General features: G+C 40.1%; 1 protein-coding gene across 1 annotated transcript in view; it reads left to right on the top strand.

The window, feature by feature from the left end:
* The window catches only part of CPM (carboxypeptidase M), a 57,923-nt gene that overhangs the window by 18,935 nt on the left and 17,800 nt on the right, over nucleotides 1-21,188 (top strand). The window contains exons 2-3 of the mRNA XM_083365593.1: nucleotides 13,497-13,653; nucleotides 17,512-17,609. Coding sequence (XP_083221719.1) covers nucleotides 13,497-13,653; nucleotides 17,512-17,609 — 255 coding nt within the window. The remainder of the gene's footprint in view (nucleotides 1-13,496; nucleotides 13,654-17,511; nucleotides 17,610-21,188) is intronic.

Below are 21,188 nucleotides of genomic sequence, written 5' to 3'. Positions count from 1 at the left end.
TTAATAATAGCCTGACAGCAGCATGTAATATTGAGAAGGGCACGAGGCAAGGGTGTCCATTATCGCCCTTGCTATTTGTGTTAACTTTAGAGATATTATTGGTTAAAATTCGGAATTCGGAAAAAATTAAGGGGATAAAAGTTGGAGATCAGGACTATAGATTGAGAGCATTTGCAGATGATCTGGTTGTTACAGTGACCCAGCCAGAGAACTCTGTTGTGGACCTGATGGAGATAATAACACAATATGGGAAGGTTTCTGGATTTAAAGTAAATATACAGAAAACCAAAATTTTGGCTAGAAATATGACGGTTTCACAGAAGGTTCTTTTAGAAGGATTAACTGGATTTGAGATTGTTAAAAGGGTTAAATATTTGGGGGTGATTTTATCACCCTCTAATACAAAGTTATATAAAAATAATTATGAAAAATTATGGGGGAAAATTCGAAAAGAATTGGAGAGTTGGGAAAAATTGCAATTGTCCTTGTTGGGACGGATTGCAGCAGTGAAAATGAATGTCCTGCCCAAATTTTTATTTTTATTTCAAATGATACCGATTTTTAAGAAAGATTCTAACTTGGAGGAATGGCAGCGTGGTATCAATAAATTTGTGTGGGCAGGGAAAAAGCCACGAGTTAAACTTAAGATTATGCAGGATACTCGTGAGAGAGGTGGCCTTAAATTGCCTAATTTTAAATTATATTATGAAGCTGCTGCATTAGTAGGAATAAGTGATTGGATCAATTTGACGCAACCGAGGTTATTAAATCTTGAGGGCCATGATTTGTTGTTTGGCTGGCATGCTTATTTGTTGTATGATAAGAAGGTAGACAACGTGTTTAGGGTGCATATTTTAAGACAGGCATTGTTGAGAGTTTGGAAGAAGTATAGACATAAGTTAAGTTGTAAGATACCATTGTGGGCAATTCCAAAACACGCAATAGAAAATATACATGCTGGCTTCAAACATGATGTGACTACCTACAAGGAGATTCTTAGTTTGGAAAGAAATGCTTGGTGTTTGAAATCATATAGCCTCTTGCGAGAAGAGAAGGTTGTTCAAAACTGGTTTCAATATACTCAGTTACGGGCCAGGTGGAAAGAGGACCAGAAAAATGGATTTGCAATGACTGATGAAAATTTGATAAAGCAAATTAGAAATCAGGGATCAGCACATATCAAACGGATATATCTTGCATTGATAGAGATCGATTCAGAAACAGAGCTTGTTAAGGATTGTATGATAAAATGGGCCCAAAATATTCAGGAAGTTATTACAATGGATACTTGGGAAAAGATTTGGGTCAGGAACGTAAAATTTACTCAAGCTCAAAATTTAAGAGAGAACTTTTATAAAATGTTTTATAGATGGCATTTAGATCCTAAAAAGCTTGCAAGTATGTATCCGAAGTATCAACCTAAATGTTGGAGGTGTGGTGATGAAGATGCAACTTATTTTCACATATGGTGGACATGTAAGAAGGTTAAAGCCTTTTGGATAAAAGTGTGGTGGAATATGCAGAAGATTTTTAAACAGAGGATAAAGTTTTGTCCGCAACTTTTCTTGCTGGGAATAATTGCAGACGCTACAGTTGTGGACACTAAGTTGATGTTGAACTTAATTACAGCGGCAAGACTTTTGATAGGCCAATATTGGAAGAAAGAGGAACTGCCGACCATAGAAGAGTGGATTTTGAAGGTTTCCGACCTGGCAGAGATGGCAAAGATTTCGGCCTATTTGAAAGATTACTCGCAAGAACGCTATATTATGGAATGGAGAAAATGGATAGAGTATATCCAGAACAAGTATAGGGTTAAAAAGTTTTATGTAGCATTCGAATAAGTCTTCTTTCGTTTTCTTTTTTTTTCTTTTTCTATTTTAGTTTTTTTTATATATATATTTTATTGCTAAGGTTTGTCTTATCCTATATAAGTGAGAGAGTGATGGATTTTAGAATTTATAGTTGTTAGTATATGATTGTTTATGATTGCTTTTTATATATATACCTTGTATTTAGCTCTGGGAAGTCGGGGGGGAGGGGGGAGGGGGGGAGGTAGGGGGGGAGGAGGGAGGGGGGGAGGAGGAGAGGTAGGGGGGGAGGGGGGAGGGGGAAGGGGGGCTTTTTAAAGGAAAATTGTATTTTAAAACTTTTTAATAAAAAAAATAATAAATTATGAGAGGTATGTGAATGTCAAAAATTTATTGCACAATTGATGACTCATAAAATGTATGAAAACAGGCTTGCATTTTGGAATTTTATCTATGTATGAATGTTGGTCACTGAATAGAATGCATCCACCATACAATGGAAGTAAAACAGTTATTAGAATAAACAGAATCCTTAGTGAATGATTTTTTTTAATAATTTATGAACAAATTGATAATGTTTTAGTGATATTAAAATCATGTTAGTTGGGAATGTGAATACTCTGTACTTTTGCATGACAATAATATATGTTGGCTGAAAATCTGAATTATCTGCAAACTAATGCAGTAATGTCTTTAGGAAGTTAAAGCAGGCACAATTGTAGCTGCAGCATTGCTATCAACCCCTTTATACATGCATTTGAGATCAATACACATCTAAAAGGGATAAGGCTTTAATTGTTTGAAGATGTATTCACCACCACTAGTTTTGTCACTTGGTCAAAGAATGCAATAAGATTTGTCTGGCATGATCTGTTTTTGACAAACCCATGTTGGCTTTTAGTGATAACTTTGTTCGCATCAAGGTGTTCGCTGATTTGTTGTTTGATTATCTTTTCCAGAATCTTCCCAGGTATTGAGGTCAGGCTGATAGGTCTGTAGTTTCCTGGATCTATTTTTTTCCCTTTTTTGAAGATGGGAACTACATCAGCTCTCTTCCAGTCCTCTGGTAGTTCCCCAGTGCTCCAGGATCTTTGAAAAATATAGTTCAGGATCTTTGAAAAATATAGTTCAGAATATAGTGCATTATTTATTTCTGTTTATCTAATAGATTTCTATGTAATTCAGTTCAGATAGATTACCTGCATTGTTGGTTCATCATCAAGTAGGTGATAGATGATCTTTCACCTGACCCTGATCCTAAAATTAGTCAACCAGATTCTGTAGCACAGGGATAAAACATTGGAATTCTTTAAGCTAATAGTCTATGTCAGACATGTCAAACACAAGGCCCGGGGGCCGGATCCAGCCTGCAAAGTGGTTTCATGTGGCCCGTGAAGCCATTCTGGAAACAGTGAGGGAACGGCCCCCACTGCCTTGGCCCTGGCCTAGAGACCTTCCTTCTGCCAGAGACCCTCAGATCTGTCCCACTACTGCCCAGGCCCCCATAGGCACCCTTGATGCGAACGATGTAGAGCTGGCCACGCCCACCCAGTAGGCCATACGCACTCTAGCCATGCCCACCCAGCAGGCCACACCCACCCTGGCCACACCCACCCAGCCCCCTGAGGGCAACCGCAATGCTGATGCGGCCCTCAATGAAATTGAGTTTGACACCCCTGGTCTATGTAGTGTATGCTGCTAAGCATACACAGGAAATACCAGCACAGCAGGGGGCTGGACAGCTCCAGGCTATAACTGCTTAGGCGGGAAAGCCTGAATAGAGTGAGTCATTGACAGCCCAGGCATGGTCAGCTCTGGCGGGAAGCCAGGGTTTAAACCTATTGGCCACCTGCACTGGCAGGAAGCCCAGGTTCAAATCTATTGGTCACCTTTCACCTGGGCAGGTATAAGAAATGCCAGGTAAACCCCTTTGTCCCCAGCTTCATCCCTGATCCAAATAAAGAAGTACTACCCAGCTCAAGTGTCCGTCTCTCTGTGCCACCACGCGACATTGCAGTCTACATTTCACAACAACTCTTAAAAGTGCTTCACATATGTCCTATTGTTCAATGCACTTGTATGTCATGCATATAATTTCAAGTGTTGGTTGCCTTAATTCATCACTGTGTGTACAACAATAATGCATTGTTTGAAAAACATTTTTTAAAAAATAGGAACAGGTATTTAGGGCAAGGCATTTACTCATCACCATCCATGTCATGGCAAGAATTTACGTAATATAGAAGTTAATTATTACTTCTGGATTACCATCCTACATTCATTATAGAGTTTTTAGTACTTTTTATTCAGTATTGATGTCACAACATATTTTAGTGGATTTGTTTGCTCTTCCTTGACTTCTGCTAATCTCAGTGTCTTTCTCTTATCTATGTACTGCAATAGAATTTATGAAGGTTTCATTTCACTTCCAGTTTATGAGGAATGACTAAAAAAATAGAGACTTTTTCCAAAGAATGCTGAAAGGCTTTGTTGAGGTAATCAATACAAAGATGAATATACATGTTCAGTTTTACATTAGTCTCAGTTGGTCTTGGAAGAGCAGAATTGGGTACCAGAATTGATTCAGATCATGCATTCTGCGAGCCTAATAAACTCCAAAATATTTCTAGTGCATTTTGAAGCATAAAGCTGTAATATATTATCTTAACAGCTCCTCAGGAAAGGAATCAGATCTCATTTCCCATTACTAATAATCCTTTATAGTTAACTGATAGGTAGGCTCTAGGTCAGGGGTGTCAAATTGTCAGCCCGCGGGCTGGACGTGTCATCCGGAAGCCATGCCCACCCCATTGCTGGCAATGGCAAAACTGTCCCGATACGTTGTGCGACGTCATGTGACGTTGCGAGTTTGACATATCTGCTCTAGGTTCAGTTTTACTGCTAGCTCATGGTCTTTAATGGTCATTTTTCCATGTGTTATTCCCATTTTGAAAAACATATTAATGTACACATTTGTTCAATTTGATTTGTTTAGACTCAGAATGGCTCATAGAGTTTTCCCTAATATTAATAATCCTGTATTTAGCATATATAGTCTATGTCCATTAATTGTGAATAGCTCTCAATCTAAATTATAAAAAGTAGAAATATACCTCAGGCACTATAAATAAGTCTGAATAATTGAAAATTGCCCCCATATTTGATATTCTTCCAGAAGTCCCTTAAAACTTGACTATGTCAGCAGGCCTATGCAGTTTGCTATAGGCACCAAGCTTGAAATCAGGAGACTGAGCTCTAGTCCTGCCTAGAACTAGGTGTGAAAGCAGGCTGAGTGACTTTTGTACTCTCAGTCTAAGCCTCAAAGTGTTATTGTGTGGAAAATAGGAGGAAGAAGAAGTGTCACTACCTCAAATTAGTTATAAAAACAGTAAAGGTGCGAAGTAAATAAAATGATAATTTCCTTGGTTTTTTCATATGGTTCTATCTTTGATGATTTTATAGAAAACATTGTAATTCTGCTTCTTGTCTCTTCCAACAGTTCTCTGGTGTTAACTTCCTTCCTTAGATCTTTGTCCCTCTTGGCTTTGGCATCTCATATTGGCAAATTTAATTATGGCCTGACATCCAGTTTGATTTCTTCTGTTTCTTGCTCTCTGGTATTCTCTTTTCATATTCATTCTTAATAACTCTTTTGATCTCATTCCACAATTCCTTTGTTCCTCTTCCTATCAGTTAGATCCAGGACTTCAAAGTGATTCCTCAGGAATCTTCTTGAAAATGAAGGATGTACATTAAGGTCATATTGTGGAAACTGGTTGGCTTTATTTCTTCTGCTTTGATTTGACTTGGAACTTGCACACAAGTATTTGTGATATGTTCTATACTGATCTCCTGGCCATGTTTTCCTATTATAACTGAACTCTTCTATCTCCTTTACCAATAATAAGGTCAGTTTGGTCAGGGAGATATCCATTTATATAAATGTTTTGATTGTCTGAAGATAGTGTTAACAATGAGTCATTCTCCTGCCTCATTTCTGTTTCCTAGATTGTACAATCCAAATGTCATGGTTCCGACAGATGAATCTCTTCAAAAGAACTTTGAGGCATTGTTTTCCTTAAAGAATATTTTATTCAAGAAACAAAGTATCGGCACTACATAGTTGAAGCCAAAAACTGATTTCCCCTCCCCTTTGCACAAAATAGCAAAGCACAATTCCCTCCTCCAATTAACAGTCATAAATCACATTCCCCAATTAACTTGAAGCGAGGGCTTTCTCCCCATCTCTCCAGCCCGCCAAATCTCTATCAACTCTGGACCTAATAACCTTGGGTTCCCACAGCTGAGTTATTGTTATAACTAGCTGGACTCTCATCTACATTCCCCCTCCCAGCATCAATGAACTCTAAAAGCGATAGAGAAAAAATGGCTACATTTCCATCTGTTGTCAAAGCAAGAACATCCGATGTTAGCAGCATTGACACCAATTACATTTTACTATTGTCTATTTCCAACTTTAGCATTCTAATTTCCAACTACAAGCACCACATCTTGCTTGTACTTTCTGTCAGGTTTAGATTGAAGTTGATCATAAAACTTATCAACCTTCTCTACTTCTGCACCAGTAATTGGAGCATAATCTTATTACTTGATCATTGGTGGCATTATATCCAAATGCTGTCTTAGTTATATCTTTTCTTCATTTTTGCTGTGTATGTGTCCTGTTTCAGTCCTTTTCAATTTACTAAGATATCAACATGGAGTTCATTTGTTTTATCTTTCCTTGTGTCAGGTGTTCCCATGTACATGTTTCTTGAATTCACATAAGTGTGATGGGTGGCTATTTGGTTGATAAATAAATAAATAAAATCCTATGTTCCCATTGTAATTGTTTTGCAGCTTGAGATTTTCTTTTCCTGAAGGGCAAGTTGAGCAAATAGATGTCTGAAGGGCTTTATTCTAGTTGTGTCATAAACACCATTAGTACTCTGAAAAACCCCTTCATGGATTACTGCCTTGTCGTGGTGAAGGGGCTTGCATAACTCAATGAAGCTATGAGCTATGCTGTGCAGGGCCACCCAAGATGGACAGGTCTTAGTAAAAAGTTATGACAATATGTGATCCACTGGAGAAGAAAATGGCAACCCACTCCAGTATCTTTGCCATGAAAACCCCATGGACAGTACCAAAAGGCAAAAAGATATGATGCTAGAAGATAAGCTCCTTAGGTTGGAAGGCGTCCAATATGCTACTGGGGAAGAGCAGAGGGCTAGTACTAGTAGCGCCAGAAAGAATGAAGTGACTGGGCCAAAGCCGAAAGGACACTCAGCTGTGGATGTATCTGGTGGTAAAAGGAAAGTCCAATGCTGTAAAGATTTTTTCTCCATAGGAACCTGGAATGTAAGATCCATGAATCAAGGCAAGCTGGACATGGTCAAACAAGAGATGACAAGACTGAACATCAACATCTTAGGAATCAGCGAACTAAAATGGACAGAAATGGGTAAATTTAATTCAGATGACCATCAGGTATACTCCTGCAGGCAAGAATCCCACAGAAGAAATGGAGTAGCCTTCATAGTCAATAAAAAGAATAGGAAAAGCAATACTGGGATACAATCCCCTAAATGACAGAATGATCTCAGTTCGAATGCAAGGCAAACCATTAAATATCACAGTAGTCCAAGTCTATGCCCCAACCACTGGTGCTGAAGAGGATGAAATTCTGTGAAGCCCTACAGCACCTTATAGAACTAACACCAAAAATGATGTCCTTATCATCATGGGAGATTGGAATGCTAAAGTAGGAAGCCAAAAGATAACCGGAATAACAGGCAAGTTTGGCCTTGGAATACAAAATGAAGCAGGGCACAGGCTGACAGAATTCTGTCAAGAGAATACGATGGTCATAGCAAACACTCTTTTCCAACAACCCAAGAGATGGCTCTATACATGGACATCACCAGACGGTCAACACAGAAATCAGATTGACTATGTGCTCTGTAGCCAAAGAAGGTGAAGCTCTATACAGTTAATAAAAACAAGACCAGGAGCTGACTGTGGCTCAGATCATGAGCTTCTCATTGCAAAATTTAGGCTTAAATTGAAGAGAATAGAGAAAAGCACTAGGCCACTCTGGTATGAACTAAATCATATTCCCTGATGAATATACAGTAGAGGTGACAAATAGATTTAAGGAATTAGATCTGATAGGTTCACAACATTGTACAAGAGGTTCACAACATTGTACAAGAGGTAGCAACTAAAACCATCCCAAAGAAAAAGAAATGCATGAAAGCAAAATGGTGTCTTAGGAAACTTTGCAAATACAGTAGCTGAGGAAAGAAGAGAAGCGAAAGGCAAGGGAGAAAAAGAAAGATATACCCAATTGAATGCAGAATTCCAGAGAATAGCTAGAACAGATAAGAATGCCTTCTTAAATGAACAGTACAAAGAAATAGAAGAAAATAATAGAATAGGAAGGACCAGAGATCTCTTCAAGAAAATTGGAGAGATGAAGGGAACGTTTCATGCAAAGATGGGCATGATAAAGGAACAAAATGGCAGGGACCTAAAACAGGCAGAAGAAATTAAGAAAAGGTGGCAAAATTACAGAGAAGAACTATACAAGAACGAGCTTAACTTCCCTGAAAACCACAATGGGGTGGCCACTGACCTTGAGCCAGTCATCCTGGAGTGTGAAGTGAAATGGGCCTTAGGAAGTCTGAGCAACAACAAAGCTAGTCTAGGTGACAGTATTCCAGCTGAGCTATTCAAAATCTTAAAAGATGATGCAGTAAAAATGCTACACTCAATTTGCCAGCAAATTTGGAAAACTCAACAGTGGCCACAGGATTGGAAAAGATCAGTTTACATTCCAATTCCAAAGAAAGGCAGTGCCAAAGAATGTTCAAACTATCGCACCATTGCACTCATTTGACATGCTACTAAAGTTATGCTTAAAATCCTACAAGCTAGACTCCAGCAGTATGTGGATCGAGAACTACCAGAAGTACAGGCAGGATTTCAAAGAGGCAGAGGAACTAGAGATCAAATTGCCAACATACACTGGATCATGGAGAAAGCCAGGGAGTTCCAGAAAAATATCTACTTCTGCTTCATTGACTATGCTAAAGCCTTTGATTGTGTGGATCACAACAAACTGTGGCAAGTTCTTAAAGAGATGGGAGTACCAGACCATTTTATTTGTCTCTTGAGAAACCTATATGCGGGCCAAGAAGCAACAGTGAGAACTGGACACGGAACCACTGATTGGTCCAAAATTGAGAAAGGCTGCATACTGTTCCCCTGCCTATTTAACTTATATGCAGAGCATATCATGAGAAAGGCAGGGCTAGATGAATCAACAGTTGGAATTAAGATTGCCGGGAGAAATATCAACAACCTAAGATATGCAGATGATACCACTCTAATGACAGAAAGTGAAGAGGAACTAAAGAGCCTCTTGATGCAGGTGAAGGAGAGTGCAAAAGTTGGCTTGAAAGTCAATACTAAGAAAATGAAGATCATGGCATCTGGCCCTCTCAATTCCTTGGAAATAGATGGGGGGAAAATGGAGGTAGTGACAGATTTTATTTTCCTGGGCTCCAAGATCACCGCAGATGGGGACTGCAGCTAAGAAATTAAAAAAAGCTTGCTCCCAGGGAGGAATGCTATGGCAAATCTAGACAGCACATTAAAAAGCAGAGACATCACCCTTCCAACAAAAGTGCCTATAGTCAAGGCCATGTTTTTCCCAGTTGCAATGTATGGCTGTGAAAGCTGGACCATAAGAAAGGCTGAGGGCCAAAGAATTGAGCCCTTTGAACTATGGTGCTGGAGAAGACTCCTGTGAGTCCCTTGGACTGCAAGGCAATCAAACCGGTCAGTCCTACAGTTCAACCCTGACTGCTCTTTAGAAGGCCAGATCATGAAGTTGAAACTCAAATACTTTGGCCACCTAATTAGAAGGAAGGACTCACTGGAGAAGAGCCTAACGCTGGGAAAGATTGAGGGCAAGAGAAGAAAGGGACGACAGAGAATAAGGTGGCTGGATGGAGTCACTGAAGCAGTAGGAGTGAGCTTAAATGGACTCCGGAAGATGGTAGAGGACAGGAAGGCCTGGAGGAACATTGTCCATGGGGTCGCGATGGGTCAGACACGACTTTGCAACTAACAACAACAACTCTGAAAGATCCTCAGCAATTCTTCAGTAGCACCTTGAGTGCTCCTAACTTGAGGAGCCAAACATCCTGCACTAAATCATTTTATTTTGTCCATCCATGTGATTTTCTAGGCAAAAAACAGTAGTTTGCCTTAGCCTTCTTCCATGCAGAAAAGATAATGCCTTTGCTTTTCTCACTAATAATCTGCCTCTAGCATCTTCCTATATCACAGATATAGGTATGTTTGCTTTAGGTAGGCAGCTGAGGTGGCCTTCATGCCTTTGGTGACCCTGCTAGGAGAATATAATATTGACATAAGTACCCAGCATTCTTTGTTCACCTCTCCCAGGACACATACACAAACTTTCACACTGAGGGAGTATAATGGGACTGAAAAAGTGTTTGCTGTTCCTGTTCCCTATTCCTATCTTGCAGCCTCTGACTTGCTGTGAAATCATGATGTCATAATTTCATATGTCCAGAGTACATTAGATCATTAATTAAACCCTAGGTTGATGCCATCCCCTATATTCTAAGTCTCTCCAAGTGGTGGAAAACATCTGCTAATTATAGCAGTGCTGTGATTAGTAAATGGTTTTGGTAAATAATTAGACTTTTGGATTTAACTTCACAGTTTCTTCATGCTTCCTCATCAGTAGACTGGAAGAGCCCTAAACTAGCAAGTAAATCTACTCCCAAAATCTGCTATTTCCCAGATCACTGGATAGTTGGTTGACAGGCTCAGATATTTGCAGATTTGGAACATATATATTTTCCTGCTGTACCCACCATGTCCTCAAGCTGTTGGGCAACTGAATGACTGAAGGATGCCTTGTTATAAGTTACAGGTGAGATGAAGGCAGTGCCATAAAGACATGGCAGAAAAAACGGAAGTTGTCAACAGTGTCCTGTGTTTTATGCAGTAGAGATAGACTACAGTGAGAGAAAAAATTATTTATCCCCTTCTGATTTTGTAAGTTTGCCCACTGACAAAGAAATGATCAGTCTATAATTTTAATGGTAGGTTTATTTTAACAGTGAGACAGAACATCAACAAAAACATCCAGAAGAACACATTTCAAAAAAAGGTATAAATTGATTTCCATTTTAATGAGTGAAATAAGCAGGGCTTTTTTTCTCATAGAACGCTCAGAACGGAGTTCCGGCACCTTTTTTGGATGGAACCTTGTAGGGTAGGCAAGGTGGGTTGTATGACATGTGTGAGTTCCGGCACCTTTTTCTTTTACAAAAAAAGCACTGGAAATAAGTATTTGACCCCTTCGCAAAACATGACTTAGTACTTGGTGGCAAAATCCCTGTTGGCAGTCACAAAGGTCAGGCATTTCTTGTAGTTGGCCATCAGGTTTGCACATATCTTAGGAGGGATTTTGTCCCACTCCTCTTTGCAGATCCTCTTCAAGTCATTAAGGTTTCGAGGCTGACATTTGGCTCCCTGCACAGATTTTCTATGGGATTAAGGTCTGGAGACTGGCTAGGCCACTTCAGGACCTTAATGTGCTTCTTCTTGAGCCACTCCTTTGTTGCCTTGGCCGTGTGTTTTGGGTCATTGCCATGCTGGAATACTCATCCATGACCCATTTTCAATGCCCTGGCTGAGGCAAGGAGGTTCTCACCCAAGATTTGACAGTACATGGCCCCGTCCATCATCCCTTTGTACAGTGAAGTCCCCTTACAGAAAAACAACCCAAAGCATAATGTTTGCACCTTTATGTTTGACGGTGGGGGATGATGTTCTTGGGGTCATAGGCAGCATTCCTCTTCCTCCTAACACAGTGAATTGAGTTGATGCCAAAGAGCTCAATTTTGGTCTCATCTGACCACAACGCTTTCACCCAGTTGTCCTCTGAATCATTCGGATGTTCATTGGCAAACTTCAGACGGGCCTGTACATGTGCTTTCTTGAGCAGGGGGACCTTGCGGACACTTCAGGATTTCAGTCCTTAATGATGTAGTGTGTTACCAATTGTTTTGTGGGTGACTATGGTCCCACCTGCCTTGAGATCATTCTGGGCTGATTCCTCACCGTTCTCATGATCACTGAAACTCCACAATCTAAGATCTTGCATGGAGCCCCAGACTGAGGGAGATTGACAGTTATTTTGTGTTTCTTCCGTTTGCAAATAATCGCACCAATTATTGTCACTTTCTCACCAAGCTGCTTGGCGATAGTCTTGTAGCCCATTCCAGTCTTATGTAGGTCTACAATCTTATCCGACATCCTTGGACAGCTCTTTGGTATTGGCCATGGAGAGTTTGGAATCTGATTGATTGCTTCTGTGGACAGGTGTCTTTTATACAGGTAACAAACTGAGATAAGGAGCACTCCCTCTAAGAGAGTGCTCCTAATCTCAGCTCATTACCTGTATAAAAGGGAGCAGAAATCTTGCTGATTGATAGGGAATCAAATACTTATTTCACTCATTAAAATGCAAATCAATTTATAACTTTTTTGAAATGCGTTTTTCTGGATTTTTTTTTGTTATTCCGTCTCTCACTGTTAACAAACACCTACTATTAAAATTATAGACTGATCATTTCTTTGTCAGTGGGCAAACATACAAAATCAGCAGGGGATCCAATATACTCCTTTCCACTTCTTGAAGGCAAATGTGGCACATGACTGTTTCAGAATGCCTCTGACTGATCAGCGTCCAGTACAGAAAACTAGGGTAGTTTCCTCCTCCCCCTCTTCTCCTAATATTGAATTTCGCTGCTGCTATGGCAAGAGAGAGGAAAGGAACGAATGGGTGTAAATTGGAACTGACAGCAGCAGGATTTGAAGAGCCCTTGTCGGAATGCGGAGTAATATTCCGAAATGCTAAGTCAGGGGTCTTCAAACTTGGCCCTTTTATGACTTGTGGACTTTAACTCCCAGAATTCCTCAGCCAGCTTTGCTGGCTGAGGAATTCTGGGAGTTGAAGTCCACAAGTCATAAAAGGGCCAAGTTTGAAGACCCCTGTAAGTGAAGCGCGCCTCAGTCCCGGGAACCGGCCTGCTCTGCGTATGCCCAAAGCCTTATTGGAGCCAACTCGGGAACGTTTCTTCCAGGCGGTCACAACTTGGCATCTGGCCGAAGGAATCCGGGCGAATCGCTCTGCTTTGTTTCGCGCGCTGTTTGGCTGCCTGCGAGGCTCTCGGGCAGGGGTAGGCCGAGTTGGGGAAGAGGGGAGGGCTACCAGGGCAAATCAGTCTCTTCTCACTGGACTGGACACCGCCTGTGTCAGTCAAATAAGGTCCCGCCCCAGCCCTCCTGGCTCTTCGCCCTTTGCAGTTTGGCGCAAGCAGCCGATGTCAGCCGTACCGGCGGGTTTTGCGGCTACCTGAGAGAGACTGGTTGGCTGCCGTCGCTTCGTAAGAATAAGGCAGCGCCTGGTAAAAGTTGCCCCCTGTCCCTTCTGCCAGTCGGCATGCTGCTCCCTGAGTTCGCTGTCGCTGCCGACTGGGCGCTTTATTCGTTCGACTTAAACTCTTATAAGTCTCGTCTGTGCTGTCCTCCCCCCCCCCGTGCTTATTTCCTTGCTCTACTTCTTTGGAGTAGGAGATGGGCATCTTCTCCCTGCTTCTTCTGCTGCCTTTGGTATCCAGCTTGGATTTCCGCTACCATGACACCAAGGAGTTGGAAGCTTTTCTGAAGGAGGTGCAGAAGAATTACCCTGCCATCACTCACTTGTACAGCATTGGCAAGTCAGTACAAGGTAAGGCTGGGTGGGGTGGATCTTAGGCTGTTTGCTCCGGCCTGTCTCCAGCCTGTTTGCCCAGCGTAGAATTTAGCATTTGCAAAAGAAAAGAAAAGGAAAAAAGACAGTATCACCCAGAGGTCTGGCCTAAGCACCGTTGCCTGGAATACAGTGCCACTGGAACCATTGTGCAGCCACTCCGGGATACAGTAGGCTACACCTCCTACCACCTCTAGTTATTCCTAAAGGCCTAAGGGTTATCATGGGAGAGTGTCCTCATCCAGCTGGAGGGTCTAAGAGTTTGAAAACAGCTGCAGTATCTCCACTTCAGGGAAAGAAGACAGCTGTTACTTTTTAAACATAGCATTTTATAAGGGACCCCACATGTCGTCCTCTGTCATAAGTAATCCGAATCTTCCCAGCTTTTTTTCTTCATCATCCCTCTCTCCGATTAAAAAAAGGAAATAAGTGCACTAATGTATCTGGAGTGGCTGCATATTTATATTTATGTCCTGCCCAGAATCGTTTAATAGTGAGATGGGAGGCATATAAATTTAATAAATAAGTTATTAAATAAATGAAATCTATTTGTAGCTTCCATCAAGTCTTAGTTCCTAATATGGATTTAGTTATGTTTCAGTTATTTAAATATTAGTTTTTTGAATCTTTCATGAAAAATACCCAATATTCTGAAATTCTCATCTCCCAATCAATCTGTTTAAAACCTTCTTAAATCAAAATCTATTTTTTGCTTTTTGCCAGCTATACAACATTTAAAATTCTTGAAGGTCCATTTAAAATTTCTTAAATCTGAAGAAGGTGGAATTCATCAGGTATGTCAGATTGAGCTCAACATTTTGAAAGTGTCTAATATCCATAAAGTGATTAAATTGAACATTCCCCAAAAATAATTAAAAAGTCAGTTTAACTGGCTTTGTGTTGTTATGAAAGTCAGTTTTTTCCCTTGGCTCTTGGAGCTCAAACCTGGTAGAAACCATTATTTTACAGTCTCCTCATGAGGAGCTGACATTCAGAGTACTTGTGGGCAATTTCCTGATTTCTCTTTCTCTGGAGAAATTTAAAGAATCTGTCTCCTTTGCAGTTTTGTTCTACATGGCTTTGTCTCCATTCAGTCATTGAGTCATATTTGGTCAGCCATGACTCACATTGGAAGTTCAACACAGGGGTGAACCCAAGAGTCTCTAAGCTCTTTGCCTCATTGACCTCTTCAAGAAGTTCCAGATTGTTCATCAATCCACAAATATTTATTACAGGAAAATAATGTAATGCTACTTTAATAATACTATGAACAACAACAACAATAATAGAGACAACTCACAGCCTCTCTCACTGGTGGCTGATCATCAAACCCTGGTTTAAGCCTGTTTCACTGCTAGGCTCATCATCTTCAGGCCTAGAGACACGTTCTACAGAGACTCCAAAAAATTAATTGACTCTAGTCAACCTTTCAATATTTATCCAAGCACATATTGATCCCCAACAATTTCCTGACTCACTTTTGATCCCCAGACATTTATTATTCCCTTGGATTGTCCCATTGATCTTGTGGGGATCAGTATTAACCACATTGGCGATCTGTTCTAACTGAAATAATTCAGTTGCTGGAATTCTTGTAACCTCATTTTTTTCATGTTAAAGTGTATCCTGTGAGAATCATGCTTGGAATAGAATCTTTTTCATTTAGGCAGCTGCGAAAGAGACTGAAAAAACCCGTGTCTTTTTCCAGGCAAATGTGGTTGTCAGTCACTCTTCCTGAAATCTATTCACTTTACAGGTTTATCGTTGTGAGGAAAATAGGAGGAAGAATGAATATTAGGTATGTTCCCTGCCTTGGGTTATTTATAAAAATAATAAAGTAAAGAAAGAAAAATAAGTAAAAATAAAGTAAATTTTAAAAAGTGAAGAAAAAGAAGGAATTTTAAAAAATAAAAATTATAAATAAAATAATAAATTGCATTGATATTTTTGCAGCTGGTCAAATTTAACTTGTGATTCAACAAGATAACCAGATTCCTTTCAAATGCATTGCTGCTCAGTATGGTCTTCCCATATAGTATAATTCCTTTTATTTCTCCTTCCCAAATGTAGTCCGTTAGGTTTGCCCCTGGTGGTCCAGTTTGATAAGGTCCTCCTAAACCTTGATATTGTCTTCTAAGGCGATTACTATTCTCCCTACTTCCATATCATCTCCAAATGTGAACTGTGCCTAAAATTTTGAGCACAGCCTAGAGAGGATGTGTAGAATAGATTTTTCAGTCAGTTCTGTATCCATTCTAGATAGCACATCTGACACATATTTTGCCATTAGAATCTCACCAGAAACTTTGTTAAATGTTTTGCTGAAGCCAAGCATTCAAGAAAGTTTCCATGATATTCTAATAGATAATAAGATATATACTATCCTCAGCATTCCCTTGGACGAATAATCTGCTTGATCTGTCAAAAAAGCAGAATCAGTTTAATAAATTCCTGCATAGCTTGGGAGCTGATACATTATTAAGAAGTTTTTTTTTCAAAGACATCAACAGCAAAGGTTGGATTGATAACTTGATTTTGACTTAGAGTATAATACATGGGGAAATGAAAGCTTAATTCTTCCTTCTCAGTTTAAAATCCACCAAAATAGTTCTCCTCCTTCCATCTGCTTCTTTTAAACTTACAAAAATAGTTCCCTTTGCAATTAATTGCCATAGGCTCATAGCTACATGAGTATAAATGAGTGATTTTGCTAGATTTATAAATAGGGAAGGAAGGTTAAGCTTCGTCTCCCTAAATACTGTAGGCCTTCCATTCTTCCAAACAATGCTTTTGTTTTCCCCCCAAAACAGTTTAGAGAATTATATTATACTTTATTCCTTTCAGTAAATGTCAAACAGTGCTATAAAGCAGCGTTTTCCAACCTTAGGAACTTGAAGATGCGTGGACTTCAACTATGCTGGCTGGGGAATTCTGGGAGTTGAAGTCCACGCATCTTCAAGTTCCTAAGGTTGGGAAACGCTGCTATAAAGGATGATTCCTCATCAGAATCCTTTCAAATAACTTATTGGATTTTAAGTAGAATGAACGATGGATGTAAAAAATAAAGTAAGCCTAGCTTGTGACACACTTCATACTCTGCCTAATGATTTCCAAAAGGCGTCGGGGTTGATAGATTTGGGAAATTCAGCCTGCTTAACTTCCTCTGTAAATACTGTTAAAAGCTCCAATTCATTTTAATAGGGGATTGAAATGATCTCCCAATAATATAGGTTTAAACAGAAATCTGAAGTGCTACTTCAGTTTTTTATCTCAGACTTGGTCCAATGCAGAGATCGAGTAAACCAGTAAAAATGTTTTAAAAAGGAATTGTTTGTTTCAGCTACTCTGGGAAAAATGGTTTGTGCAAATCTTCCAAATGTTTCCAAGTGTTCAAACAAGGATTTGTTTTAATATTAGTTGCATATTACATTTGACCTTTTAAACATTTGCAGTCCTTTGTTGTCTTTCACTAAGCCTTATTAATCTGACTTCTTGTTTATCTTTTTTTTTTGCAGATTTCTTGTTCATATATTTTTTTAAACTTAGCTCTCTTCAATAAAATTATTTAGTTATTATTAATGATTATTTTAGGAATGAATAAAATTTTTATATTTTTTAATTTAAAATGTTTTGGTTTAAATAAAAGAAAAAGAAAACATTGGGCTTTAAATCTTCTGAATAACTGCTTACGTTTAAATCTCAGATTCAATGCTATGACAATGAATTAAAGATAAGACAATTTATTCTAGCTCTCCATTGTTTATTTGTGTTATTATTTTACAACTGTGTGCATACATGCTGTATCTATGTGTATGTAAAATTCTTTTCCACTTAAAGGTAGAGATCTCTGGGTTCTTGCTCTGGGAAGGTCTCCAACCCAGCATAAGATTGGCATACCAGAGTTCAAGTATGTTGGTAATATGCATGGGAATGAGGTACGTCTATAACTTTAGTTGTTGTGGTTTCCTTACAGCACTGTTTATAGGAAGCACCCAAATTATATACATATGGGATGTATATGTATATACATATACATTTTAATCTTTTATCTAAGCAGCCAAAAAAAAAGACTGACATGTTCTTTTTTTCTTCAAAGATTGTACAAAGTTATAAAACGCTACAAGAGAGAAAGAGGTTTGCTAAATGCTACATGTTTTCCTTAATTGCACGAAGTAAAAAGTTATATTTTGCTATTAATAATCAGTCAATTAGGCCCCAAAACATAAGAATATATTAAGCACAGAATACAAGGTGAAGGGGAAGTATTCACTTATTTATTTGTTTGTATATTTCTATTTTGATGACACCCAACACTAAAACAACTGTGAGCAGCTCACAATATAAGAACTAAATAAAAGTTAGTAAAAATACAATAAAGGAAAGTGGAAATTAAAGTAGAATTAACAGAAAAGAAATCCAGACCACTTGCATCAAAACATATGAATATCTCTAAGACAGTCATATCTAAAGAATAAAATTCCTATCAATCCACTTGATGTCATAGGTGGACTATTCAGTTGATCCTAGTGCCATGCAGAAGTCTATGGCATCATGATGTCCATAGCGGGTACCTACCTGCTCTCAAGCCTCGCCCGGAGAGCTGGTAACAAAGCAACCGAGACGAGTGCCGAGTGCTCAGGAAAAGCATTTAATGAAGACAAGCAAACGAAATCCAAAGGAAACAAAGCCAGCGTTGGCTGCTACCCGCAACCAACGCTGTTAAATACATGTTGCACGTACACGCCCATGGCCCACCTGACCGCACCCACATCCGCCCATCCCCTATTTAAGAAGTGTCCCTCCCAAACACCTCCTTTCGTGTCCCGTCCCGACACCCGGCACCCTCCACCCCCCAGATGAGTCCCCGTGCACAGTTCCGCCCCACCACCACCAGATGCCACCCCCACACCCGTCCCCAAGGCCGGCGTCTCCCGCCCCAGCTCCTGCCGCTGGTCCCTACTTTGTGGAGCTGCTGGAGCTTTGGCCGTGCTGAACCGGGCACAGGCTGCGCTCCCCTGTTCCAGCTGCTTTCGGGGACCAGGCCGGTGTAACGGGCCCGTCAGCACCCCGGCAGTCAATCCCGTGGCTGGTCCGGGCCCAGGGCTCCTTGAGGCCGCCGTCACCGGCAGGAAGCGGCCAGACCGGTGTGCGCGTGCTGGCCCAGGCCTAGGGCTCCTTGAGGCCACCGTAACCGGCAGGAAGTGGTTGGGCTGGTGTGTGCGTGTGCGCGCCGCCGAGGCTCCAGGTGACCCGGCGCGCGCGTGCGCATGCGCGCAGCTCCCAGCAGCCCGCCGTCGCCACTGCTGCCGTTGTGGTGCAGAAGCGGCCCACCTCCAGTCGAGGATGTCGGGGCACGGTGCAGGACAGGCGTGGGCGCGGAGATGTCGTGCCGGTGAGAGTCGGGCCCATGGTGCCAGTGAGTGTCGAGCCCGCGGGGCGCAACACCTGCATGATTTGGGACTATAGTTGCTGTGATAGAACATGGAGGTTGAAGTCAGCCAAGGAAATGATAATAAGGTAACATTCAGGATTTGCAGAGAGATGCTGGTTGATACACTAGCAGCAACCAAAGGTCCTCATTGTGGCACAGTTCCATTCAAAGAAACTAACCACCTCTGGAACAAGTGCTTGGTTGCGAGCGTCTATAAGATGTCACAACTAATGAAGCCCTGAAACACAGGTGGCCAGCTTTTTCTTGGATTTCATCTCCATCATGCCTGATTCAATAAACCATAACAAGGCTGTGTGTTTATTCACATATCATAGATGGACATGGGCATGTTCTGTATAGACTTGGCATTTACCAAAACCACAAGGGATCAAAATGCCCAACAGTTAGGCCACCTGGACAGGGAAAAATGGCTTAGGTTATATTACTAAATAGTTATATTACTGACCTCCGATAGTCGATTCAATTTATAGTAATTATAAAGCAGTAACATTAATTAGCTCTGTATTGTATTACATATTGGTCCTATTGGCAAAATTTATAGAGCCCAAGCATTAGGGATGTGAGAACATGCCATTAAGTGGTGTAGTGGTTAAGGTGCTAAACTAGAAACAAGGAGAACATTAGTTCTGCTCCTCTCTTAGGAATGGAAGTGATCAAGATAGTCATTCTTTCTTCTGCCCCAATCCACCTTGGAGGGGTTATGTTGGGAAAATAGGAGGAAGGAGCATTATGTACATCACCTTGAATTGGACAAAATAAAGGCAAGATATAAATGTAATAAATAATCCAGTTGCTTAATATGTGTTTATGTTAAAGCACGTTTATTCACAAAGGAGTGCTTGTATAAGAAATTCCCATTTTTAATACAATGAATAATGTAGTATCACAGTAACAAATAATTTGGTCATCTGAACATAGACAAAAAAATAATAGATTTTTTCCCCTGCCTAGTTCTAAAAAAATACTAGAGGAAGATAAGCAACTATTCAGTTCCCGTTTGCACTTTGACTTGTAGAAATATGTGTGACAATGGAGCCAAGGATAACTATTCAAATTCATAAATAAAAACAATAACAGTTAAGTGTTTTAACTATGCAATAGGTTTGTCTAGGTCAGGGGTAGGCAACCTTGGCTCTTTTATGCCTCATGGACTTCAACTCCCAGAATTCCGCTGACTCAGGAATTCTGGGAGTTGAAGTCCATGAGTCATAAAAGAGCCGAGGTTGCCTACCCCTGGTCTAGGTGATACAGGATTCCTGGAAACTTTCAATACAGGAAGTCTCTCTACAGTCCCTTCAGGTATACTGGACGTAAATTGCCATTATTGCCATCCAATGTAGCAAATATGAAAAATGTCACCCAACAACATTGATTTAAAGGAGGGAGGGTATTTTGGCTGGCTGGTTTAGGAAAAGGGTTTAAGTAAGTGTAAGTGGCAGAGTGATTAAATAGCTATTTAACTAAGTACTATTACTATATTTGCTACTTCATTGAAACTTGAGGGAAAAAAACAAAATATATAAATTGTAATTTTTAAAACAAGTCTCCTTGTTTTCCTTCTTAAAAGCATTAAGCAATAACATAGTAGTATGGTGGAAAAGATTGGGAAGCCTTACACCCTGCTGACAAAGAAGCATCATTTACAGTTATAAACTGCCATGCAAGCAGAATGCTTATAAATTGTTTACAGCCTGTTCCAAGGAAAATAATAAAAAACAAACAATTTGGGAATTGTCTATCTGCTGTTAGATTAATTAAATTAGTATTAGAATTCTTTCAGAGGCTCTTGTTATTCTTTACAATTTTTGAATTTGTCAGGATATTTAGATAAACAATCTTATCACTAAAAAAATTATTATATTGACGTTGATCTAGTAGATCTCTGCATTTCTATCCTCTGTTGAGGGTTCTGATCCAGCAGACTGTTGGTTGATTAGGAAGAGCAATCCTTATCAATTCTTCCCAACTTTTGTAGCCCCCATTCTTTCTCTTCACCCAAAATGGACTCAAAACTTGCTGGGGAGATACAATTACAATGCTTAAACTGCTTAGGGGTTAGACA

Source organism: Vipera ursinii (genome assembly GCF_947247035.1).
Source record: "Vipera ursinii genome assembly, chromosome: 6".
Classification (NCBI taxonomy): Eukaryota; Metazoa; Chordata; class Lepidosauria; order Squamata; family Viperidae; genus Vipera; species Vipera ursinii.
Note: the sequence above shows the minus strand (reverse complement) of the source record. Positions and strands in the feature narration are given on the sequence as shown.